At 42.0% G+C, this 26,811-nt stretch overlaps 1 protein-coding gene across 25 annotated transcripts in view; it reads left to right on the forward strand.

Moving 5' to 3' along the window:
• LOC114306956 (proteinaceous RNase P 1, chloroplastic/mitochondrial) overlaps positions 1 to 26,255 on the forward strand; it is a 49,618-nt gene extending 23,363 nt beyond the window's left edge. For 10 of the 25 annotated variants that reach the window (XM_082903651.1, XM_082903655.1, XM_082903646.1 and 7 more), the window contains 7 exons: positions 20,263 to 20,399; positions 21,012 to 21,305; positions 21,626 to 21,668; positions 21,879 to 21,934; positions 22,034 to 22,215; positions 25,350 to 25,423; positions 26,042 to 26,255. In XM_082903651.1, coding sequence (XP_082759777.1) covers positions 20,263 to 20,399; positions 21,012 to 21,305; positions 21,626 to 21,668; positions 21,879 to 21,934; positions 22,034 to 22,215; positions 25,350 to 25,407 — 770 coding nt within the window. In that variant the 3' untranslated portion in view covers positions 25,408 to 25,423; positions 26,042 to 26,255. Of the gene's footprint in view, positions 1 to 20,260; positions 20,400 to 20,949; positions 21,306 to 21,625; positions 21,669 to 21,878; positions 21,935 to 22,033; positions 22,216 to 23,939; positions 24,257 to 25,313; positions 25,424 to 26,041 lie in introns of those variants that run through there. The other 15 variants (XM_082903663.1, XM_082903664.1, XM_082903665.1 and 12 more) reach the window with 8 other exon arrangements.
• The last annotated feature ends 556 nt before the right edge of the window (positions 26,256 to 26,811 follow it).

The following is a 26,811-nucleotide window of genomic DNA, read 5'->3' on the forward strand; positions in this document are numbered from 1 at the left end:
AACAGTCACGAGAAGGCCTGGGGAACGCCTCGAAACACCTCGGGAGGGACCAATGTAAGTTGTGGAAACTTACGGAAGTAGCACGGGACTCCTGGTTCGAAAACTAAGTCAAAAATTGCACTTTTTTTACACTTAAGCATGAAAATTAGCCATCGGGGTGCCAATGTCGTGTAACAGTCACGAGATGGCCGGGGGAACCCCTCAAACACCTTAGAAGGGACCAATTTAAGTTGCGAAAACTTACAGAATTATCAAGGGATTCCTAGTTTGAAAACTAAGTCCAAAAAGACACTTTTCTCACACTTAAGAATGAAAATAGGCCAAAATTGGGGGTCAAAATCGGGTAACTGTCTCGAGAAGGCCTGGGCAACACACATCAACCACCTCGGGAGGGTCCAATGTAAGTTGTCTAAACTTACGGAACTAGCACGGGACTCCTAGTTTGAAAACTAAGTCCAAAAATGCACTTTTTTCCCACTTAAGGTTGAATATAGGCCACTGGGGGCCAAAATCGTGTAACAGTCACGAGAAGGCCCGGGGAACAGCTCAGACACCTCGGGAGGGACCAATGTAAGTTGTGAAAACTTACGGAACTAGAACGGGACTACCGCTTTGAATACTAAGTCGAAAAAGACATTTTTTTCACAATTAAGCTCGAAAATAGGCCATCGGTTGCCAAAACTTTGTGTAACAGTCACGAGAAGGACCGTGGAATAGCTCAAACACCTTGGGAGGGACCAATCTAAGTTGTGGAAACTTCCGGAACAAGCACGGGACTCGCGGTTTGAAAACTAAGTAAAAAAATACACTTTTCTAGCACTTAAGCCTGAAAAGAGGCCATCGGGCACCAAAATCGTGTAACAGTCACGAGAAGACCCTAGGAAAACCTCAAACACCTCGGGCGGGACCAACGTGAGTTGCGAAAACTTACGGTACTAGCACAGGACTTCCGATTTGAAAACTAAGTCGAAAGAGACACTTTTTTTCACACTTAAGCTTAAAAATAGTCCATCGGGTGCCAAAATCGTGTAACAGTCACGAGAAGGATCGGGAATGCCTGAAACACCGTAGGCGTGGCCAATGTACGTTGTGCAAACTTTCAGAACTGGCACGGGACTCACGGTTTGAAAACTAACTGAAAAAAATGCACTTTTTCACACTTAAGCTTGAAAATAGGCCTTCACGGACCAAAATCGTGTAACAGTCACGAGAAGGCCTGGGGAACGCCTCGAAACACCTCGGGAGGGACCATTGTAAGTTGTGGAAACTTACGGAAGTAGCACGGGACTCCTGGTTCGAAAACTAAGTCAAAAATTGCACTTTTTTTACACTTAAGCATGAAAATTAGCCATCGGGGTGCCAATGTCGTGTAACAGTCACGAGATGGCCGGGGGAACCGCTCAAACACCTTAGAAGGGACCAATTTAAGTTGCGAAAACTTACAGAATTATCAATGGATTCCTAGTTTGAAAACTAAGTCCAAAAAGACACTTTTCTCACACTTAAGAATGAAAATAGGCCAAAATTGGGGGTGAAAATCGGGTAACTGTCTCGAGAAGGCCTGGGCAACACACATCAACCACCTCGGGAGGGTCCAATGGATTCCTAGTTTGAAAACTAAGTCCAAAAATGCACTTTTTTCACACTTAAGGTTGAATATAGGCCATCGGGGGCCAAAATCGTGTAACAGTCACGAGAAGGCCCGGGGAACAGCTCAGACACCTCGGGAGGGACCAATGTAAGTTGTGAAAACTTACGGAACTAGAACGGGACTACCGCTTTGAATACTAAGTCGAAAAAGACATTTTTTTCACAATTAAGCTCGAAAATAGGCCATCGGTTGCCAAAACTGTGTGTAACAGTCACGAGAAGGACCGTGGAATAGCTCAAACACCTTGGGAGGGACCAATCTAAGTTGTGGAAACTTCCGGAACAAGCACGGGACTCGCGGTTTGAAAACTAAGTAAAAAAATACACTTTTCTAGCACTTAAGCCTGAAAAGAGGCCATCGGGCACCAAAATCGTGTAACAGTCACGAGAAGACCCTAGGAAAACCTCAAACACCTCGGGCGGGACCAACGTGAGTTGCGAAAACTTACGGTACTAGCACAGGACTTCCGATTTGAAAACTAAGTCGAAAGAGACACTTTTTTTCACACTTAAGCTTAAAAATAGTCCATCGGGTGCCAAAATCGTGTAACAGTCACGAGAATGATCGAGAATGCCTGAAACACCGCAGGAGTGGCCAATGTACGTTGTGCAAACTTTCAGAACTGGCACGGGACTCACGGTTTGAAAACTAACTGAAAAAATGCACTTTTTCACACTTAAGCTTGAAAATAGGCCTTCACGGACCAAAATCGTGTAACAGTCACGAGAAGGCCTGGGGAACGCCTCGAAACACCTCGGGAGGGACCAATGTAAGTTGTGGAAACTTACGGAAGTAGCACGGGACTCCTGGTTCGAAAACTAAGTCAAAAATTGCACTTTTTTTACACTTAAGCATGAAAATTAGCCATCGGGGTGCCAATGTCGTGTAACAGTCACGAGATGGCCGGGGGAACCGCTCAAACACCTTAGAAGGGACCAATTTAAGTTGCGAAAACTTACAGAATTATCAAGGGATTCCGAGTTTGAAAACTAAGTCCAAAAAGACACTTTTCTCACACTTAAGAATGAAAATAGGCCAAAATTGGGGGTGAAAATCGGGTAACTGTCTCGAGAAGGCCTGGGCAACACACATCAACCACCTCGGGAGGGTCCAATGTAAGTTGTCTAAACTTACGGAACTAGCACGGGACTCCTAGTTTGAAAACTAAGTCCAAAAATGCACTTTTTTCACACTTAAGGTTGAATATAGGCCACCGGGGGCCAAAATCGTGTAACAGTCACGAGAAGGCCCGGGGAACAGCTCAGACACCTCGGGAGGGACCAATGTAAGTTGTGAAAACTTACGGAACTAGAACGGGACTACCGCTTTGAATACTAAGTCGAAAAAGACATTTTTTTCACAATTAAGCTCGAAAATAGGCCATCGGTTGCCAAAACTGTGTAATAGTCACGAGAAGGACCGTGGAATAGCTCAAACACCTTGGGAGGGACCAATCTAAGTTGTGGAAACTTCCGGAACAAGCACGGGACTCGCGGTTTGAAAACTAAGTAAAAAAATACACTTTTCTAGCACTTAAGCCTGAAAAGAGGCCATCGGGCACCAAAATCGTGTAACAGTCACGAGAAGACCCTAGGAAAACCTCAAACACCTCGGGCGGGACCAACGTGAGTTGCGAAAACTTACGGTACTAGCACAGGACTTCCGATTTGAAAACTAAGTCGAAAGAGACACTTTTTTTCACACTTAAGCTTAAAAATAGTCCATCGGGTGCCAAAATCGTGTAACAGTCACGAGAAGGATCGGGAATGCCTGAAACACCGCAGGAGTGGCCAATGTACGTTGTGCAAACTTTCAGAACTGGCACGGGACTCACGGTTTGAAAACTAACTGAAAAAATGCACTTTTTCACACTTAAGCTTGAAAATAGGCCTTCACGGACCAAAATCGTGTAACAGTCACGAGAAGGCCTGGGGAACGCCTCGAAACACCTCGGGAGGGACCAATGTAAGTTGTGGAAACTTACGGAAGTAGCACGGGACTCCTGGTTCGAAAACTAAGTCAAAAATTGCACTTTTTTTACACTTAAGCATGAAAATTAGCCATCGGGGTGCCAATGTCGTGTAACAGTCACGAGATGGCCGGGGGAACCGCTCAAACACCTTAGCAGGGACCAATTTAAGTTGCGAAAACTTACAGAATTATCAAGGGATTCCTAGTTTGAAAACTAAGTCCAAAAAGACACTTTTCTCACACTTAAGAATGAAAATAGGCCAAAATTGGGGGTGAAAATCGGGTAACTGTCTCGAGAAGGCCTGGGCAACACACATCAACCACCTCGGGAGGGTCCAATGTAAGTTGTCTAAACTTACGGAACTAGCACGGGACTCCTAGTTTGAAAACTAAGTCCAAAAATGCACTTTTTTCCCACTTAAGGTTGAATATAGGCCACCGGGGGCCAAAATCGTGTAACAGTCACGAGAAGGCCCGGGGAACAGCTCAGACACCTCGGGAGGGACCAATGTAAGTTGTGAAAACTTACGGAACTAGAACGGGACTACCGCTTTGAATACTAAGTCGAAAAAGACATTTTTTTCACAATTAAGCTCGAAAATAGGCCATCGGTTGCCAAAACTGTGTGTAACAGTCACGAGAAGGACCGTGGAATAGCTCAAACACCTTGGGAGGGACCAATCTAAGTTGTGGAAACTTCCGGAACAAGCACGGGACTCGCGGTTTGAAAACTAAGTAAAAAAATACACTTTTCTAGCACTTAAGCCTAAAAAGAGGCCATCGGGCACCAAAATCGTGTAACAGTCACGAGAAGACCCTAGGAAAACCTCAAACACCTCGGGCGGGACCAACGTGAGTTGCGAAAACTTACGGTACTAGCACAGGACTTCCGATTTGAAAACTAAGTCGAAAGAGACACTTTTTTTCACATTTAAGCTTAAAAATAGTCCATCGGGTGCCAAAATCGTGTAACAGTCACGAGAAGGATCGGGAATGCCTGAAACACCGCAGGCGTGGCCAATGTACGTTGTGCAAACTTTCAGAACTGGCACGGGACTCACGGTTTGAAAACTAACAGAAAAAATGCACTTTTTCACACTTAAGCTTGAAAATAGGCCTTCACGGACCAAAATCGTGTAACAGTCACGAGAAGGCCTGGGGAACGCCTCGAAACACCTCGGGAGGGACCAATGTAAGTTGTGGTAACTTACGGAAGTAGCACGGGACTCCTGGTTCGAAAACTAAGTCAAAAATTGCACTTTTTTTACACTTAAGCATGAAAATTAGCCATCGGGGTGCCAATGTCGTGTAACAGTCACGAGATGGCCGGGGGAACCCCTCAAACACCTTAGAAGGGACCAATTTAAGTTGCGAAAACTTACAGAATTATCAAGGGATTCCTAGTTTGAAAACTAAGTCCAAAAAGACACTTTTCTCACACTTAAGAATGAAAATAGGCCAAAATTGGGGGTGAAAATCGGGTAACTGTCTCGAGAAGGCCTGGGCAACACACATCAACCACCTCGGGAGGGTCCAATGTAAGTTGTCTAAACTTACGGAACTAGCACGGGACTCCTAGTTTGAAAACTAAGTCCAAAAATGCACTTTTTTCCCACTTAAGGTTGAATATAGGCCACCGGGGGCCAAAATCGTGTAACAGTCACGAGAAGGCCCGGGGAACAGCTCAGACACCTCGGGAGGGACCAATGTAAGTTGTGAAAACTTACGGAACTAGAACGGGACTACCGCTTTGAATACTAAGTCGAAAAAGACATTTTTTTCACAATTAAGCTCGAAAATAGGCCATCGGTTGCCAAAACTGTGTGTAACAGTCACGAGAAGGACCGTGGAATACCTCAAACACCTTGGGAGGGACCAATCTAAGTTGTGGAAACTTCCGGAACAAGCACGGGACTCGCGGTTTGAAAACTAAGTAAAAAAATACACTTTTCTAGCACTTAAGCCTGAAAAGAGGCCATCGGGCACCAAAATCGTGTAACAGTCACGAGAAGACCCTAGGAAAACCTCAAACACCTCGGGCGGGACCAACGTGAGTTGCGAAAACTTACGGTACTAGCACAGGACTTCCGATTTGAAAACTAAGTCGAAAGAGACACTTTTTTTCACACTTAAGCTTAAAAATATTCCATCGGGTGCCAAAATCGTGTAACAGTCACGAGAAGGATCGGGAATGCCTGAAACACCGCAGGAGTGGCCAATGTACGTTGTGCAAACTTTCAGAACTGGCACGGGACTCACGGTTTGAAAACTAACTGAAAAAATGCACTTTTTCACACTTAAGCTTGAAAATAGGCCTTCACGGACCAAAATCGTGTAACAGTCACGAGAAGGCCTGGGGAACGCCTCGAAACACCTCGGGAGGGACCAATGTAAGTTGTGGAAACTTACGAAAGTAGCACGGGACTTCTGGTTCGAAAACTAAGTCAAAAATTGCACTTTTTTTACACTTAAGCATGAAAATTAGCCATCGGGGTGCCAATGTCGTGTAACAGTCACGAGATGGCCGGGGGAACCGCTGAAACACCTTAGAAGGGACCAATTTAAGTTGCGAAAACTTACAGAATTATCAAGGGATTCCGAGTTTGAAAACTAAGTCCAAAAAGACACTTTTCTCACACTTAAGAATGAAAATAGGCCAAAATTGGGGGTGAAAATCGGGTAACTGTCTCGAGAAGGCCTGGGCAACACACATCAACCACCTCGGGAGGGTCCAATGTAAGTTGTCTAAACTTACGGAACTAGCACGGGACTCCTAGTTTGAAAACTAAGTCCAAAAATGCACTTTTTTCACACTTAAGGTTGAATATAGGCCATCGGGGGCCAAAATCGTGTAACAGTCACGAGAAGGCCCGGGGAACAGCTCAGACACCTCGGGAGGGACCAATGTAAGTTGTGAAAACTTACGGAACTAGAACGGGACTACCGCTTTGAATACTAAGTCGAAAAAGACATTTTTTTCACAATTAAGCTCGAAAATAGGCCATCGGTTGCCAAAACTGTGTGTAACAGTCACGAGAAGGACCGTGGAATAGCTCAAACACCTTGGGAGGGACCAATCTAAGTTGTGGAAACTTCCGGAACAAGCACGGGACTCGCGGTTTGAAAACTAAGTAAAAAAATACACTTTTCTAGCACTTAAGCCTGAAAAGAGGCCATCGGGCACCAAAATCGTGTAACAGTCACGAGAAGACCCTAGGAAAACCTCAAACACCTCGGGCGGGACCAACGTGAGTTGCGAAAACTTACGGTACTAGCACAGGACTTCCGATTTGAAAACTAAGTCGAAAGAGACACTTTTTTTCACACTTAAGCTTAAAAATAGTCCATCGGGTGCCAAAATCGTGTAACAGTCACGAGAATGATCGAGAATGCCTGAAACACCGCAGGAGTGGCCAATGTACGTTGTGCAAACTTTCAGAACTGGCACGGGACTCACGGTTTGAAAACTAACTGAAAAAATGCACTTTTTCACACTTAAGCTTGAAAATAGGCCTTCACGGACCAAAATCGTGTAACAGTCACGAGAAGGCCTGGGGAACGCCTCGAAACACCTCGGGAGGGACCAATGTAAGTTGTGGAAACTTACGGAAGTAGCACGGGACTCCTGGTTCGAAAACTAAGTCAAAAATTGCACTTTTTTTACACTTAAGCATGAAAATTAGCCATCGGGGTGCCAATGTCGTGTAACAGTCACGAGATGGCCGGGGGAACCCCTCAAACACCTTAGAAGGGACCAATTTAAGTTGCGAAAACTTACAGAATTATCAAGGGATTCCGAGTTTGAAAACTAAGTCCAAAAAGACACTTTTCTCACACTTAAGAATGAAAATAGGCCAAAATTGGGGGTGAAAATCGGGTAACTGTCTCGAGAAGGCCTGGGCAACACACATCAACCACCTCGGGAGGGTCCAATGTAAGTTGTCTAAACTTACGGAACTAGCACGGGACTCCTAGTTTGAAAACTAAGTCCAAAAATGCACTTTTTTCACACTTAAGGTTGAATATAGGCCACCGGGGGCCAAAATCGTGTAACAGTCACGAGAAGGCCCGGGGAACAGCTCAGACACCTCGGGAGGGACCAATGTAAGTTGTGAAAACTTACGGAACTAGAACGGGACTACCGCTTTGAATACTAAGTCGAAAAAGACATTTTTTTCACAATTAAGCTCGAAAATAGGCCATCGGTTGCCAAAACTGTGTGTAACAGTCACGAGAAGGACCGTGGAATAGCTCAAACACCTTGGGAGGGACCAATCTAAGTTGTGGAAACTTCCGGAACAAGCACGGGACTCGCGGTTTGAAAACTAAGTAAAAAAATACACTTTTCTAGCACTTAAGCCTGAAAAGAGGCCATCGGGCACCAAAATCGTGTAACAGTCACGAGAAGACCCTAGGAAAACCTCAAACACCTCGGGCGGGACCAACGTGAGTTGCGAAAACTTACGGTACTAGCACAGGACTTCCGATTTGAAAACTAAGTCGAAAGAGACACTTTTTTTCACACTTAAGCTTAAAAATAGTCCATCGGGTGCCAAAATCGTGTAACAGTCACGAGAAGGATCGGGAATGCCTGAAACACCGCAGGCGTGGCCAATGTACGTTGTGCAAACTTTCAGAACTGGCACGGGACTCACGGTTTGAAAACTAACTGAAAAAATGCACTTTTTCACACTTAAGCTTGAAAATAGGCCTTCACGGACCAAAATCGTGTAACAGTCACGAGAAGGCCTGGGGAACGCCTCGAAACACCTCGGGAGGGACCAATGTAAGTTGTGGAAACTTACGGAAGTAGCACGGGACTCCTGGTTCGAAAACTAAGTCAAAAATTGCACTTTTTTTACACTTAAGCATGAAAATTAGCCATCGGGGTGCCAATGTCGTGTAACAGTCACGAGATGGCCGGGGGAACCGCTCAAACACCTTAGAAGGGACCAATTTAAGTTGCGAAAACTTACAGAATTATCAAGGGATTCCTAGTTTGAAAACTAAGTCCAAAAAGACACTTTTCTCACACTTAAGAATGAAAATAGGCCAAAATTGGGGGTGAAAATCGGGTAACTGTCTCGAGGAGGCCTGGGCAACACACATCAACCACCTCGGGACGGTCCAATGTAAGTTGTCTAAACTTACGGAACTAGCACGGGACTCCTAGTTTGAAAACTAAGTCCAAAAATGCACTTTTTTCACACTTAAGGTTGAATATAGGCCACCAGGGGCCAAAATCGTGTAACAGTCACGAGAAGGCCCGGGGAACAGCTCAGACACCTCGGGAGGGACCAATGTAAGTTGTGAAAACTTACGGAACTAGAACGGGACTACCGCTTTGAATACTAAGTCGAAAAAGACATTTTTTTCACAATTAAGCTCGAAAATAGGCCATCGGTTGCCAAAACTGTGTGTAACAGTCACGAGAAGGACCGTGGAATAGCTCAAACACCTTGGGAGGGACCAATCTAAGTTGTGGAAACTTCCGGAACAAGCACGGGACTCGCGGTTTGAAAACTAAGTAAAAAAATACACTTTTCTAGCACTTAAGCCTGAAAAGAGGCCATCGGGCACCAAAATCGTGTAACAGTCACGAGAAGACCCTAGGAAAACCTCAAACACCTCGGGCGGGACCAACGTGAGTTGCGAAAACTTACGGTACTAGCACAGGACTTCCGATTTGAAAACTAAGTCGAAAGAGACACTTTTTTTCACACTTAAGCTTAAAAATAGTCCATCGGGTGCCAAAATCGTGTAACAGTCACGAGAAGGATCGGGAATGCCTGAAACACCGCAGGCATGGCCAATGTACGTTGTGCAGACTTTCAGAACTGGCACAGGACTCACAGTTTGAAAACTAACAGAAAAAATGCACTTTTTCACACTTAAGCTTGAAAATAGGCCTTCACGGACCAAAATCGTGTAACAGTCACGAGAAGGCCTGGGGAACGCCTCGAAACACCTCGGGAGGGACCAATGTAAGTTGTGGAAACTTACGGAAGTAGCACGGGACTCCTGGTTCGAAAACTAAGTCAAAAATTGCACTTTTTTTACACTTAAGCATGAAAATTAGCCATCGGGGTGCCAATGTCGTGTAACAGTCACGAGATGGCCGGGGGAACCGCTCAAACACCTTAGAAGGGACCAATTTAAGTTGCGAAAACTTACAGAATTATCAAGGGATTCCTAGTTTGAAAACTAAGTCCAAAAAGACACTTTTCTCACACTTAAGAATGAAAATAGGCCAAAATTGGGGGTGAAAATCGGGTAACTGTCTCGAGAATCAACCACCTCGGGATGGTCCAATGTAAGTTGTCTAAACTTACGGAACTAGCACGGGACTCTTAGTTTGAAAACTAAGTCCAAAAATACACTTTTTTCACACTTAAGGTTGAATATAGGCCACCGGGGGCCAAAATCGTGTAACAGTCACGAGAAGGCCCGGGGAACAGCTCAGACACCTCTGGAGGGACCAATGTAAGTTGTGAAAACTTACGGAACTAGAACGGGACTACCGCTTTGAATACTAAGTCGAAAAAGACATTTTTTTCACAATTAAGCTCGAAAATAGGCCATCGGTTGCCAAAACTGTGTAACAGTCACGAGAAGGACCGTGGAATAGCTCAAACACCTTGGGAGGGACCAATCTAAGTTGTGGAAACTTCCGGAACAAGCACGGGACTCGCGGTTTGAAAACTAAGTAAAAAAATACACTTTTCTAGCACTTAAGCCTGAAAAGAGGCCATCGGGCACCAAAATCGTGTAACAGTCACGAGAAGACCCTAGGAAAACCTCAAACACCTCGGGCGGGACCAACGTGAGTTGCGAAAACTTACGGTACTAGCACAGGACTTCCGATTTGAAAACTAAGTCGAAAGAGACACTTTTTTTCACACTTAAGCTTAAAAATAGTCCATCGGGTGCCAAAATCGTGTAACAGTCACGAGAAGGATCGGGAATGCCTGAAACACCGCAGGAGTGGCCAATGTACGTTGTGCAAACTTTCAGAACTGGCACGGGACTCACGGTTTGAAAACTAACTGAAAAAATGCACTTTTTCACACTTAAGCTTGAAAATAGGCCTTCACGGACCAAAATCGTGTAACAGTCACGAGAAGGCCTGGGGAACGCCTCGAAACACCTCGGGAGGGACCAATGTAAGTTGTGGAAACTTACGGAAGTAGCACGGGACTCCTGGTTCGAAAACTAAGTCAAAAATTGCACTTTTTTTACACTTAAGCATGAAAATTAGCCATCGGGGTGCCAATGTCGTGTAACAGTCACGAGATGGCCGGGGGAACCCCTCAAACACCTTAGAAGGGACCAATTTAAGTTGCGAAAACTTACAGAATTATCAAGGGATTCCGAGTTTGAAAACTAAGTCCAAAAAGACACTTGTCTCACACTTAAGAATGGAAATAGGCCAAAATTGGGGGTGAAAATCGGGTAACTGTCTCGAGAAGGCCTGGGCAACACACATCAACCACCTCGGGAGGGTCCAATGTAAGTTGTCTAAACTTACGGAACTAGCACGGGACTCCTAGTTTGAAAACTAAGTCCAAAAATGCACTTTTTTCACACTTAAGGTTGAATATAGGCCACCGGGGGCCAAAATCGTGTAACAGTCACGAGAAGGCCCGGGGAACAGCTCAGACACCTCGGGAGGGACCAATGTAAGTTGTGAAAACTTACGGAACTAGAACGGGACTACCGCTTTGAATACTAAGTCGAAAAAGACATTTTTTTCACAATTAAGCTCGAAAATAGGCCATCGGTTGCCAAAACTGTGTGTAACAGTCACGAGAAGGACCGTGGAATAGCTCAAACACCTTGGGAGGGACCAATCTAAGTTGTGGAAACTTCCGGAACAAGCACGGGACTCGCGGTTTGAAAACTAAGTAAAAAAATACACTTTTCTAGCACTTAAGCCTGAAAAGAGGCCATCGGGCACCAAAATCGTGTAACAGTCACGAGAAGACCCTAGGAAAACCTCAAACACCTCGGGCGGGACCAACGTGAGTTGCGAAAACTTACGGTACTAGCACAGGACTTCCGATTTGAAAACTAAGTCGAAAGAGACACTTTTTTTCACACTTAAGCTTAAAAATAGTCCATCGGGTGCCAAAATCGTGTAACAGTCACGAGAAGGATCGGGAATGCCTGAAACACCGCAGGCGTGGCCAATGTACGTTGTGCAAACTTTCAGAACTGGCACGGGACTCACGGTTTGAAAACTAACTGAAAAAATGCACTTTTTCACACTTAAGCTTGAAAATAGGCCTTCACGGACCAAAATCGTGTAACAGTCACGAGAAGGCCTGGGGAACGCCTCGAAACACCTCGGGAGGGACCAATGTAAGTTGTGGAAACTTACGGAAGTAGCACGGGACTCCTGGTTCGAAAACTAAGTCAAAAATTGCACTTTTTTTACACTTAAGCATGAAAATTAGCCATCGGGGTGCCAATGTCGTGTAACAGTCACGAGATGGCCGGGGGAACCGCTCAAACACCTTAGAAGGGACCAATTTAAGTTGCGAAAACTTACAGAATTATCAAGGGATTCCTAGTTTGAAAACTAAGTCCAAAAAGACACTTTTCTCACACTTAAGAATGAAAATAGGCTTAATTGGGGGTGAAAATCGGGTAACTGTCTCGAGAAGGCCTGAGCAACACACATCAACCACCTCGGGAGGGTCCAATGTAAGTTGTCTAAACTTACGGAACTAGCACGGGACTCCTAGTTTGAAAACTAAGTCCAAAAATGCACTTTTTTCACACTTAAGGTTGAATATAGGCCATCGGGGGCCAAAATCGTGTAACAGTCACGAGAAGGCCCGGGGAACAGCTCAGACACCTCGGGAGGGACCAATGTAAGTTGTGAAAACTTACGGAACTAGAACGGGACTACCGCTTTGAATACTAAGTCGAAAAAGACATTTTTTTCACAATTAAGCTCGAAAATAGGCCATCGGTTGCCAAAACTGTGTGTAATAGTCACGAGAAGGACCGTGGAATAGCTCAAACACCTTGGGAGGGACCAATCTAAGTTGTGGAAACTTCCGGAACAAGCACGGGACTCGCGGTTTGAAAACTAAGTAAAAAAATACACTTTTCTAGCACTTAAGCCTGAAAAGAGGCCATCGGGCACCAAAATCGTGTAACAGTCACGAGAAGACCCTAGGAAAACCTCAAACACCTCGGGCGGGACCAACGTGAGTTGCGAAAACTTACGGTACTAGCACAGGACTTCCGATTTGAAAACTAAGTCGAAAGAGACACTTTTTTTCACACTTAAGCTTAAAAATAGTCCATCGGGTGCCAAAATCGTGTAACAGTCACGAGAAGGATCGGGAATGCTTGAAACACCGCAGGCGTGGCCAATGTACGTTGTGCAAACTTTCAGAACTGGCACGGGACTCACGGTTTGAAAACTAACTGAAAAAATGCACTTTTTCACACTTAAGCTTGAAAATAGGCCTTCACGGACCAAAATCGTGTAACAGTCACGAGAAGGCCTGGGGAACGCCTCGAAACACCTCGGGAGGGACCAATGTAAGTTGTGGAAACTTACGGAAGTAGCACGGGACTCCTGGTTCGAAAACTAAGTCAAAAATTGCACTTTTTTTACACTTAAGCATGAAAATTAGCTATCGGGGTGCCAATGTCGTGTAACAGTCACGAGATGGCCGGGGGAACCCCTCAAACACCTTAGAAGGGACCAATTTAAGTTGCGAAAACTTACAGAATTATCAAGGGATTCCTAGTTTGAAAACTAAGTCCAAAAAAACACTTTTCTCACACTTAAGAATGAAAATAGGCCAAAATTGGGGGTGAAAATCGGGTAACTGTCTCGAGAATCAACCACCTCGGGAGGGTCCAATGTAAGTTGTCTAAACTTACGGAACTAGCACGGGACTCCTAGTTTGAAAACTAAGTCCAAAAATACACTTTTTTCACACTTAAGGTTGAATATAGGCCACCGGGGGCCAAAATTGTGTAACAGTCACGAGAAGGCCCGGGGAACAGCTCAGACACCTCGGGAGGGACCAATGTAAGTTGTGAAAACTTACGGAACTAGAACGGGACTACCGCTTTGAATACTAAGTCGAAAAAGACATTTTTTTCACAATTAAGCTCGAAAATAGGCCATCGGTTGCCAAAACTGTGTAACAGTCACGAGAAGGACCGTGGAATAGCTCAAACACCTTGGGAGGGACCAATCTAAGTTGTGGAAACTTCCGGAACAAGCACGGGACTCGCGGTTTGAAAACTAAGTAAAAAAATACACTTTTCTAGCACTTAAGCCTGAAAAGAGGCCATCGGGCACCAAAATCGTGTAACAGTCACGAGAAGACCCTAGGAAAACCTCAAACACCTCGGGCGGGACCAACGTGAGTTGCGAAAACTTACGGTACTAGCACAGGACTTCCGATTTGAAAACTAAGTCGAAAGAGACACTTTTTTTCACACTTAAGCTTAAAAATAGTCCATCGGGTGCCAAAATCGTGTAACAGTCACGAGAAGGATCGGGAATGCCTGAAACACCGCAGGAGTGGCAAATGTACGTTGTGCAAACTTTCAGAACTGGCACGGGACTCACGGTTTGAAAACTAACTGAAAAAATGCACTTTTTCACACTTAAGCTTGAAAATAGGCCTTCACGGACCAAAATCGTGTAACAGTCACGAGAAGGCCTGGGGAACGCCTCGAAACACCTCGGGAGGGACCAATGTAAGTTGTGGAAACTTACGGAAGTAGCACGGGACTCCTGGTTCGAAAACTAAGTAAAAAATTGCACTTTTTTTACACTTAAGCATGAAAATTAGCCATCGGGGTGCCAATGTCGTGTAACAGTCACGAGATGGCCGGGGGAACCCCTCAAACACCTTAGAAGGGACCAATTTAAGTTGCGAAAACTTACAGAATTATCAAGGGATTCCTAGTTTGAAAACTAAGTCCAAAAAGACACTTTTCTCACACTTAAGAATGAAAATAGGCCAAAATTGGGGGTGAAAATCGGGTAACTGTCTCGAGAAGGCCTGGGCAACACACATCAACCACCTCGGGAGGGTCCAATGTAAGTTGTCTAAACTTACGGAACTAGCACGGGACTCCTAGTTTGAAAACTAAGTCAAAAAATGCACTTTTTTCACACTTAAGCTTCAATATAGGCCACCGGGGGCCAAAATCGTGTAACAGTCACGAGAAGGCCCGGGGAACAGCTCAGACACCTCGGGAGGGACCAATGTAAGTTGTGAAAACTTACGGAACTAGAACGGGACTACCGCTTTGAATACTAAGTCGAAAAAGACATTTTTTTCACAATTAAGCTCGAAAATAGGCCATCGGTTGCCAAAACTGTGTGTAACAGTCACGAGAAGGACCGTGGAATAGCTCAAACACCTTGGGAGGGACCAATCTAAGTTGTGGAAACTTCCGGAACAAGCACGGGACTCGCGGTTCGAAAACTAAGTAAACAAATACACTTTTCTAGCACTTAAGCCTGAAAAGAGGCCATCGGGCACCAAAATCGTGTAACAGTCACGAGAAGACCCTAGGAAAACCTCAAACACCTCGGGCGGGACCAACGTGAGTTGCGAAAACTTACGGTACTAGCACAGGACTTCCGATTTGAAAACTAAGTCGAAAGAGACACTTTTTTTCACACTTAAGCTTAAAAATAGTCCATCGGGTGCCAAAATCGTGTAACAGTCACGAGAAGGATCGGGAATGCCTGAAACACCGCAGGCGTGGCCAATGTACGTTGTGCAAACTTTCAGAACTGGCACGGGACTCACGGTTTGAAAACTAACTGAAAAAATGCACTTTTTCACACTTAAGCTTGAAAATAGGCCTTCACGGACCAAAATCGTGTAACAGTCACGAGAAGGCCTGGGGAACGCCTCGAAACACCTCGGGAGGGACCAATGTAAGTTGTGGAAACTTACGGAAGTAGCACGGGACTCCTGGTTCGAAAACTAAGTCAAAAATTGCACTTTTTTTACACTTAAGCATGAAAATTAGCCATCGGGGTGCCAATGTCGTGTAACAGTCACGAGATGGCCGGGGGAACCGCTCAAACACCTTAGAAGGGACCAATTTAAGTTGCGAAAACTTACAGAATTATCAAGGGATTCCTAGTTTGAAAACTAAGTCCAAAAAGACACTTTTCTCACACTTAAGAATGAAAATAGGCCAAAATTGGGGGTGAAAATCGGGTAACTGTCTCGAGAAGGCCTGGGCAACACACATCAACCACCTCGGGAGGGTCCAATGTAAGTTGTCTAAACTTACGGAACTAGCACGGGACTCCTAGTTTGAAAACTAAGTCCAAAAATGCACTTTTTTCACACTTAAGGTTGAATATAGGCCATCGGGGGCCAAAATCGTGTAACAGTCACGAGAAGGCCCGGGGAACAGCTCAGACACCTCGGGAGGGACCAATGTAAGTTGTGAAAACTTACGGAACTAGAACGGGACTACCGCTTTGAATACTAAGTCGAAAAAGACATTTTTTTCACAATTAAGCTCGAAAATAGGCCATCGGTTGCCAAAACTGTGTAACAGTCACGAGAAGGACCGTGGAATACCTCAAACACCTTGGGAGGGACCAATCTAAGTTGTGGAAACTTCCGGAACAAGCACGGGACTCGCGGTTTGAAAACTAAGTAAAAAAATACACTTTTCTAGCACTTCAGCCTGAAAAGAGGCCATCGGGCACCAAAATCGTGTAACAGTCACGAGAAGGCCTAGGAAAACCTCAAACACCTCGGGCGGGACCAACGTGAGTTGCGAAAACTTACGGTACTAGCACAGGACTTCCGATTTGAGAACTAAGTCGAAAGAGACACTTTTTTTCACACTTAAGCTTAAAAATAGTCCATCGGGTGCCAAAATCGTGTAACAGTCACGAGAAGGATCGGGAATGCCTGAAACACCGCAGGATTGGCCAATGTACGTTGTGCAAACTTTCAGAACTGGCACGGGACTCACGGTTTGAAAACTAACTGAAAAAATGCACTTTTTCACACTTAAGCTTGAAAATAGGCCTTCACGGACCAAAATCGTGTAACCGTCACGAGAAGGCCCGGGGAACGCCTCAAAACACCTCGGGAGGGACCAATGTAAGTTGTGGAAACTTACGGAAGTAGCACGGGACTCCTGGTTCGAAAACTAAGTCAAAAATTGCACTTTTTTTACACTTAAGCATGAAAATAAGCCATCGGGGTGCCAATGTCGTGTAACAGTCACGAGATGGCCGGGGGAACCCCTCAAACACCTTAGAAGGGACCAATTTAAGTTGCGAAAACTTACAGAATTATCAAGGGATTCCTAGTTTGAAAACTAAGTCCAAAAAGACACTTTTCTCACACTTAAGAATGAAAATAGGCCAAAATTGGGGGTGAAAATCGGGTAACTGTCTCGAGAAGGCCTGGGCAACACATCAACCACCACGGGAGGGTCCAATGTAAGTTGTCTAAACTTGTGGAACTAGCACGGGACTCCTAATTTGAAAACTAAGTCCAAAAATACACTTTTTTCACACTTAAGCTTGAATATAGGCCATCAGGGGCCAAAATCGTGTAACAGTCACGAGAAGGCCCGGGGAACAGCTCAGACACCTCGGGAGGGACCAATGTAAGTTGTGAAAACTTACGGAACTAGAACGGGACTTCCGCTTTAAATACTAAGTCGAAAAAGACATGTTTTTCACAATTAAGCTTGAAAATAGGCCATCGGTGGCCAAAACTGTGTAACAGTCACGAGAATAACCGTGGAATACCTCAAACACCTTGGGAGGGACTAATGTAAGTTGTGGAAACTTCCTCAACAAGCACGGGACTCGCGGTTTGAAAACTAAGTCCAAAAATCCAGTTTCTACCACTTGAGCTTGAAAAGAGGCCATGGGGCACCAAAATCGTGTAACAGTCACGAGAAAGCCCTGGGAACACCTCAAACACCTCGGGCGGGACCAACGTTAGTTGTGAAAACTTACGGTACTAGCACGGGACTTCCGGTTTAAAAACTAAGTCGAAAAAGCCACTTTTTTCACACTTAAGTTTAAAAATAGTCCATTGGCTGCGAAAATCGTGTAACAGTCACGAGAAGGATCGGGAATGCCTCAAACACCGCAAGAGTGGCCAATGTACGTTGTGCAAACTTTCAGAACTGACATGGGACTCATGGTTTGAAAACTAACTCAAAAAATGCACTTTTTCACACTTAAGCTTGAAAATAGGCCTTCACGGACCAAAATCGTGTAACAGTCACGAGAAGGCCCGGGGAACGCCTCAAACACCTTGGGAGGGACCAATGTAAGTTGTGAAAACTTACGGAAGTAGCACAGGACTCCTGATTCGAAAACTAAGTCAAAAATTGCACTTTTTTTACACTTAAGCATGAAAATTAGCCATCGGGTGCCAATGTCGTGTAACAGTCACGAGATGGCCGGGGGAACCCCTCAAACACCTTAGAAGGGACCAATTTAAATTGTGGAAACTTACAGAAGTATCACGGGATTCTTAGTTTGAAAACTAAGTCCGAAAAGATACTTTTCTCACACTTAAGAATGAAAATAGGCCAAAATTGGGGACCAAAATCGGGTAACTGTCACGAGAAGGCCTGGGCAGCACATCAACCACCACGGGAGGGTCCAATGTAAGTTGTCTAAACTTACGGAACTAGCACGGGAATCCTAGTTTGAAAACTTAGTCCAAAAATGCACTTTTTTCACACTTAAGCTTGAATATAGGCCATCGGGGGCCAAAATTGTGTAACAGTCACGAGAAGACCCGAGGAACAGCTCAGACATCTCGGGAGGGACCAATGTAAGTTGTGAAAACTTACGGAACTAGAACGGGACTTCCGCTTTGAATACTAAGTCGAAAAAGACATTTTTTTCACAATTAAGCTTGAAAATAGGCCATCCGTGGCCAAAACTGTGTAACAGTCACGAGAAGGACCGTGGAATACCTCAAACACCTTGGGAGAGACCAATGTAAGTTGTGGAAACTTCCGGAACAAGCACGGGACTCGCGGTTTGAAAACTAAGTTAAAAAATACACGAGAAGGCTCGGGGGAACACGTCAAACATCCCGGGAGGGACCAATGTAAGTTGTGAAAACTTACGGAACTAGCACGGGACTCCTGGTTTGAAAACTAGGTCCGAAACGGCACTTTTCTCGTACCTAAACTTGAAAATAGTCCATCGAGGGGCCAAAATCGTGTGACAGTCAAGAGAAGGTCGGGGGAACACCTCAAGCACCTAGGGAGGGACCAACGTGAGTCGTGGAAACTTACGGAACTCGCATGGGACTCTCGGTTTGAAAACTACGTCAAAAAATGCACTTCCTAAACACTTAAGTTTGAAAATAGGCCATCGGGGGCCCCCCAAAATCCTGTAACAGTCCCGAGAAACCAATGTAAGTTGTGGAAACTTACGGAACTAGCGTGGGACTTCTGGTTTGAAAACTAGGTTGGAAAATGTACTTTTTTCGCACTTAAGCTTGAGGATAGGCCTCGGCGGGCCGAACTCGTGTAACAATTACGAGAAGGCCCGGAACACCTCGAACATCTCAGGAGGGACCAATTTGAGTTGTGAAAACTTAACAACTAGGCACGGGACTCGCAATTTGAAAACTAGGTCGGAAAATACACTTTTTTAACACTTAAGCTTGGAAGTAGGCCATCGGGGGCCAAAATCATGTAATAGTCGCAAGAAGGGCTAGGAACACCTCAAACATCTCGGGAGTGACCAACGTGAGTTGTGAAAACTTACAGAAATAGCACGGGACTCCCAGTTTGAAAACTAAGTTGGAAAGAGACACTTTTTCCACACTTAGGCTTGGAAATAGGACACCGGGGGGGGGCCAAAACCGTGTAACAGTCACGAGAAGGACCGGGAAATGCCCCAAACACCTCGGGAGGGTCCAAGGTAAGTTTCGGAGGCTTACGGAACTAGCACGGGACTCTCGGTGTGAGAACTAAATCAAAAAATGCACTTTTTTGACACTTAAGCTTGAAAATAAGCCGTCAGGGGCCAAAATCGTGTAACAGTCACGAGAAGGCCCGGGGAACAGGTCAAACACCCTGGGAGGGACCAATGTAACTTTTGAAAACTTACGGAACTAGCACGGGACTCCCGATTTGAAAACTAAGTCCGAAACGGCACTTTTCTCGCACCTAAGCTTGAAAATAGTCCATCGGGGGGCCAAAATCGTATAACGGTCAAGAAAAGGTCCGGAGAACACCTCAAACACCTAGGGAGGGACCAACGTGAGTCGTGGAAACTTACGAAACTCGCATGGGACTCCCGGTTAGAAAACTAAGTCAAAAGTAAATCAATTTTTAATTAACTCAAATTTAATTATAATTTAAGTAAAAATAACTTTTCAAAAGTCATTTGCATTGAACTATTTTTTTAAATTTTTTATTCACTAAAAACGACATTGGTAAAGTCGTGTTCTTGAAAACGGCTTTGCTAAAGCCGTCTCACCGATAATGGGAATAAAGAAGAAAAAGACACCCTAGACTGCGACTAAAATTTTGAAAATGGCATAATCAGGGAAATTGGCCTAAATGCAGCCTTTCGCTCTCTCTCACTCTCTCTCTCGTTCTTTCATCTCTCTCTCTAGCAATCAGTGATCGGCCGGCGAGACAGCTGATGGTGATCGAATCAGGTTCGCCTTTGCAACACATTCGGTTGATCCAATTAATTCCAAATCGAGATCGTACGACCTCGCTCTCAAATTCGATCCGCCCAATTTCAAAGGTAATTTTAGGGGTTTTTTTTTTTCTTTTTTGGGTTTCATCTTGCAAAAGCTGGACCTTTATCAACAGAATATCGATCTTCATTAGCTGGAAAATAATTTATTTCCTTATCGTTTTGTTAATAGGGTTTGCGATTGTTTTTTAATCTGCATGTTGACATTGATTTTGTTTGAGAATGGGAACAATTTTCAATTTTTTTCGACATACTAAAATTATAAACAATTGGCTTTAAGAATTGTAACGAAATCTCTTTGTTGGGAATTTTTTTGGGGCGTTGACTCTTTTGCTGGGAATTTGCCTAAGTTATCTATATTGATATGAAATCTCTTATTGGTTAGCATGTGGGCCACAAACGGTGATTAACAAGGGTTTTGGGTGCTTTATGAGGGGTATCAATTTTTTTTGTTTTTTTGTTTTTTTGGTGATTGTATGGCGATCCAATGCAATGTGGCATCAAAGTGCTTGGACTTGAATTGTTAGTTTTATTAAACTATACATATTATTCCATCATCATGCATAGGCCAGTACTGAGTTAATTGTGTGCCAACCAGAGTTTTAAAAGGCTGATAGAGTTTATGAAATGTTGCACCGGTTGCGTGTCACGGTGAGGCAGGTCACGGAAGAGACTGCTGGGGTTGTGGAGCGTTGGTTTGAGTCTGAAAGGGATGCAGAGGTTTGGGGAGGTGAATTGGGATGTGGGAGGAGGGGGTGGCATGGACAAGGGTGGCTCGGAAATGGGAATTGGAGAGTTACGAGGATGCAAATGGATGAAATGGGTGTGTGCCTATCGTGTGGAGAGAAGCTTGTTAGCATTGATATTGATCCTAAAGAGACTGAAAACTTCACTGCTTCATTGACCAATTTGGTACGCCAAAGAGAGGTTGAGGCTGATTTTATGCAGTTTCAGGTATGACATTATCTTTATGCTTCATTGATTAATACCGCAATTCAACACATGGAGTTACTTGAGATGTATATTATTTTGGAATTGATTCCTATAGTTGATTCTTACACATTAGTGGACAATGCTGTCAATAATTTTTATCTTGTTTCTTTATGTTACTTCCAAATTTGGAATTTGAATAACTAGATTGTCATCTTGTTGTCCATAAATATCTTAATGATTTATGTCTAGTAGTGGACATGTTGGTAGACTGCATTACTCCATATCTCTGTTACTTTATCACATGAATATTTTATCAAATGTCGATATACTCTTTTTGGCAGGGGTGGGGTTTGAGACAGCAGTCTGCTACTAATGGCTGCCAAGGTACTGCTAGGCCTGAGAGACTTGTTTGAAAATGATCAATGTACTTGTAATTGTATTGTTGAAAATGTATTCAATGTCTTAGTCAAAGGCCCATATTTGCTGCTTGTGTATGGTTCAAGCGATTAATACGTAAAAAGAATGGCATTCTGACTAACTTAGAAGGTGCACTCATTCAGGAGTGGCTTCAGTGACATGATCCATTTGATGCAGTTATAGATGGTGCAAATGTGGGGCTTGTTAATAGGCATAATTTCAACTTTTCCCAGGTAAGAGGGTTGCTGATCATAAGCTTTAACAGTAATATATCTCTTCCTCAAAGTTAGAATCGCATGGATATGGTTCTTAATAATTTCTTTTGGTTGTAGCTTAATTCTATTGTAAATCAGTTACATCAAATGAGGCCGTCAAAGAGATTACTACTTCTTGTTTTGCATAAAAGTCATGTTACTGGTGGTCCAGCGCAGAGTCATAACAACAAGAAGCTGTTAGAGAATTGGAAAAGGTCTGGTGCACTTTATGCTACTCCTGCCGGTTCAAATGATGATTGGTAAGATCTCTTTCCTTACAATATTTTTGTTTTTGTATATGTAATGTTGATATATGAATGTAATGCTGATACCTATCTTTATGTTTCCCTTTCTGTGAGATGCATCATGCTTGCCTTGTTATCTGTGATACAGTGAACAAATACTATCACAAAACACTATTAGTTTCAGCAGTCATGTTTCCCAACATAATCATCTAAGATTGTCGTAATTCAGAACCATCTTAGAAAAAAATACTTCATTTCCCTTAATTTCATTGACTCATTGGATGTTCCTTTTCAAGTTTGGGATGCCAAGAGGCAAGTGCTTGTTCTCGCTTTAAAAGATTATCAATCTTCATTTTAATTGTCTTTATGAAGAAATGAAAATGCTTTTTTTTTATACAATTTTAGCAAGGTTCTACACTTTGTTTGGATGTTTGTGTTTCATGAGATAACTAAACTAGATCACTACTTGTATTTTAAAATATATTCCTCTGTTAAGAGGATGAGTTGGTTTATCATCTGCCTATTACATGTAAGATAGGAGGTTCTAAATTGAGGTTCAGTTGCACATCAGTATTTAATTTTAATATTGTTGGCATGCATTTTGTTGTTTAGAGCCTTCATTTTCTATGACAATTTATCCGAATCTAGGTTGTGAAAGTGCTGAGCCCTTGGGATTTTAGAAATCATTTTGGGCTAAGCAGCAAAAATAGTAGGTTGGAAATCATTGTTTAGTTCAAGGGTCCTCCATAATTAAATATTCTGAGATGGAGTGGGTCTAGGGCAAGATATCAAGGGCAATCAAAATTATATATCCTATATCGTATCAGCACTGGCTTGATTGAAATGAAGCTTGTTAAGTTGTTAAGATGAAGCAAAAAGATCATTTATGAAGTTGGTCTTAAAAGCTTTTGTATATTGAAGATAAACTGCCTTATAATTTGCTTTGAATGCCATTTTCTTTAAATGCCAATGGGGGAGGACCAATCTAATGTGGAAAGTAGTTCACGTAGTCAATATCATTTTCTTTAATTTTGTCATACTTATATTTATGGTAATGGTTGTTCAGCTTGATCATAACACTTTATATGTAGTTTCTAATAATAATGAAAATGCTTTTCATGTACTTTCCGCAACAACCCACAAATGTGGAATGTGGGTTTTATGTAATGAGATATATGAAAGACCTCATTAGAGATCAAAGCATCCAAAAAAACAAAATGTGAGATAAATTTCAACTTTTATTATTATATTTATATTCATGATACTTGTACATCATCTTCATTATCTAATTGTTTGTAAATAACCTCTTGCAATTCAATGAAAAAAGGACTTACACAGAAACCGAACTTGATGAAGTGCGAGTTGAATGGATTAATTTCGTCTTAAACAATATGAGTTGAAATCCAACATAGAAATATGATATAACTTTCGTTCTTTAAATTGCTAATAAACTATTTATTTAGTTGGTGACGAATACACAATTACTTCAAGATTTCATTTTGGATTTGTGGATTCCATGTATATTTGGTTTTGTGACTTTAAAATAGTTGACTTTTATTTGCTATATTTAAATAATAGTTGGCTTTTATTTTGGTTTTATGACTTTAAAATATTTGGCCATGCGCTGAAGATTTTCATTTTGGATTTGTTGATTCTATGTATATGTCATATCTATATGGTAATCCAAACATTTTATACTAGTAACAGTCAAAGTGGTTCTTCATTTTCTGTTGATGCAGGAGATGAAGAGTCGGTGTGATGAGAAAATGTCCGACTTTATCTTTTCTAAGACTAGAACAGTCTCTACAAATAGTAAATTTATTCATATGGTGCTAGCGGTCACTTAATTAATTTGTGTTTTCATTTTTCAAGTCAGAAATTGTTTGGAGAGATGCAAAATATGGTCAAAGAATTCAAGAACTTTGTTCTTCGGGTTTTTTTTTTTATTTTTTTTAATGCATGTAATCACAGTTAAAAACTTGTTATTAATTCCTTTGTATATACTTTTTGAACATTCAATTTTCATTTATGAAATATATGACGTTATTTCATTCAATATGTGGTTGTAATTCAAATGATATATGTACAGTGTGTATTATATTCTTCAAATGCGCGTACAAAAATAATATTTGATTATGTTGAACCCTTTTTTTTATCACACTCATTAACTGTGATGAGAAATGCATATAATATGTGATCTTATCTCACTATTAATCACAGGTTTTATTAGATATTAATCATACTTAAAATCTATGATCTGTTATTAGTCACACTTAAAAGATGTGATTTAAATATTTATTATTATCACAGGCAAAACGTGTGATGGAATCATCTTTTAAAGACATTCAAAACGTGTTACACTCTCAAAGATCACACTTTGACAAAACTTGAATTGTGTGATTAAAATACATCACACATAGAAAAGTGTGATGTATTTATAATTTGTAGTAGTTAAATGAGTTAAGTGGTTAATCTCATGATTTTAGAGTAATGTAATATTTGTGAATTGAGAAAGAAAGAAAATGTTTGCTGTAGAAGTGGCTCATGTTGTGAAGGTTGGTAGCGGAATTGGTAAATTGAATTATGAAATGCATGAGATAATAAGATTGTTGGTCTAATTCTAGGAAGTGTTGATTGTTGTAGAATGAGTTGTACGCGCGATGCTTTGTTGATTTAATTTTACAAATCGAAATGATTCCAAAGATCACACGTTGATAAAACTTGAAACGTGTGATTAAATAACATATATCACACATAAAAAAGTGTGATGTATTTATGATTTTGTAGTAGTTAAATGAGTTGAGTGGTTAATCTCATGATTTTAGAGTTATGTAATATTTGTGAATTGAGAAAGAAAGAAAATGTTTGTCGTAGAAGTGGCTCATGTTCTGAAGGTTGTTAGCGGAATTGGTAAATTGAATGAGATAATAAGATTGTTGGTCTAATTCTAGGAAATGTTGATTGTTGTAGAATGGGTTATACATGTGACATGCTGTTGATTTAATTTTACAAATCGAAATGATGATGTATATGATGAGTTGATGGATTAAAGTTTTAAAAAGACGGTCTGTTTCCTTCCAACTTGTGACCGGTAAAACGTAGTGTATTAACAGAGGTTTCTCTTTCCTTCCGATTTGTGCCCAATAAAGCGTGTGGATTGTTGGACTATATGGAGGTTTTGCTTTCCCTTCGGCTAGCCACTGGTAAAGTGTGGCACTTTGAGGTAAGTTCCAGATTTCCTTCCAAATTAGTGCTTGGTAAACTGTGTTGGAATGACAAAACGAAGCCGGTTGTTAATTGTGTTGTGTTCGTCACTTGGTTGCATGATTGTGTAGATATGTGTGCTATGGTGAAATTGTGTTGGAGATTGAAAGCGTGTAATTGAGATAATTTTGTAATGAATTGAATGCTATCGCTTGTCTATATGTTAGATGTTGGTATGTACAATTGGTGTTTTATTGATTGTAATAACAGTTGATTGTGAAATTATTGTTTTTGGGTTAAAGATTAGTATGAGTGTGTGATTGATTGGTTTAAAACTTCTTTCTAAAGTAAAGGAGATATTGAAGCATTTCATTTAAATTGCTAATGATAAGGTGAAAAGATAATAAATAAGTTTTTCCTTGAAATATCAAGTGGAATATTTTCTTCTTTTTATTTATTTTTAAATGAAAGTATATATTTATGTATGTTTTATTTTGGATATAAAAGAGCACGTTACTTATCTAAATATCACCTGATAGTATTCATGATCACATATATCTATAGATCTCATTATTTTGCATCATTGTAAATCCCTACTGGACCTTGTGCTCATCTCAATCGTTAAATCATTGTTTAGGTGTGGAGTTTGTTGTCTCGTTCAAGAATTCAAGGAGTTAGGTTACTAATGATTCGAGATTTGTTACTCACCGGTGAAAATGCCAATGTGTTATTACTCTCTTTATTATAATTATTGCATTTTTGAAATTCTCAATGTAAGCCTAAGGGCATATTTTGTAATGATCCGTACTAAACTTGTACCATTGTATTTATGCGAGAGGGAACCTTGAATATCCTATGTATTTTGTTTTGCTTCTGCATTTTATTATTTCATAAATGGACCTTAATATGAAAATTGATAATATTATCCGATTAATAAAAGTTGGAGCATTACAACTTGACAACAAAAATAAATCATTTCTTGGTCAGCTAATGCAGTAGACATAACTTGCCAACAAAAATAAGCAAATACTTGATATGCTTTTTCTTGTGAGTCAAGGAATTCGAAAAATTTATAATCCGAACTGGTTCGGGCTGGTCCAGTTCAGTTTAGTCCAATTCGATATGCTTTGACTAATTTTTTGAATTTGTGATTTGATTCTGGTTTGGAAAACTAGGGAATTGATCTTTGCAGATCAGTTTCAGATTTGAGTTCACAGTTCTAAATTAGAAATGAACCAAATCATATGTAACTTAAACCATATACATACCATACACCTTGTGCATACAATCCTACCATCTGATATACAAGAGGGCAAATTACATATACACCCCTCGAGGTTTGGCTAAATTACAGATGCCCCCCTGAGGTTTGAGAAATTACGAATTCCCCCCTGAATGCTATATTTG

This window comes from Camellia sinensis, chromosome 13 (assembly GCF_055761805.1).
Source record: "Camellia sinensis isolate YWXY chromosome 13, ASM5576180v1, whole genome shotgun sequence".
In the NCBI taxonomy this organism is placed as follows: Eukaryota; Viridiplantae; Streptophyta; class Magnoliopsida; order Ericales; family Theaceae; genus Camellia; species Camellia sinensis.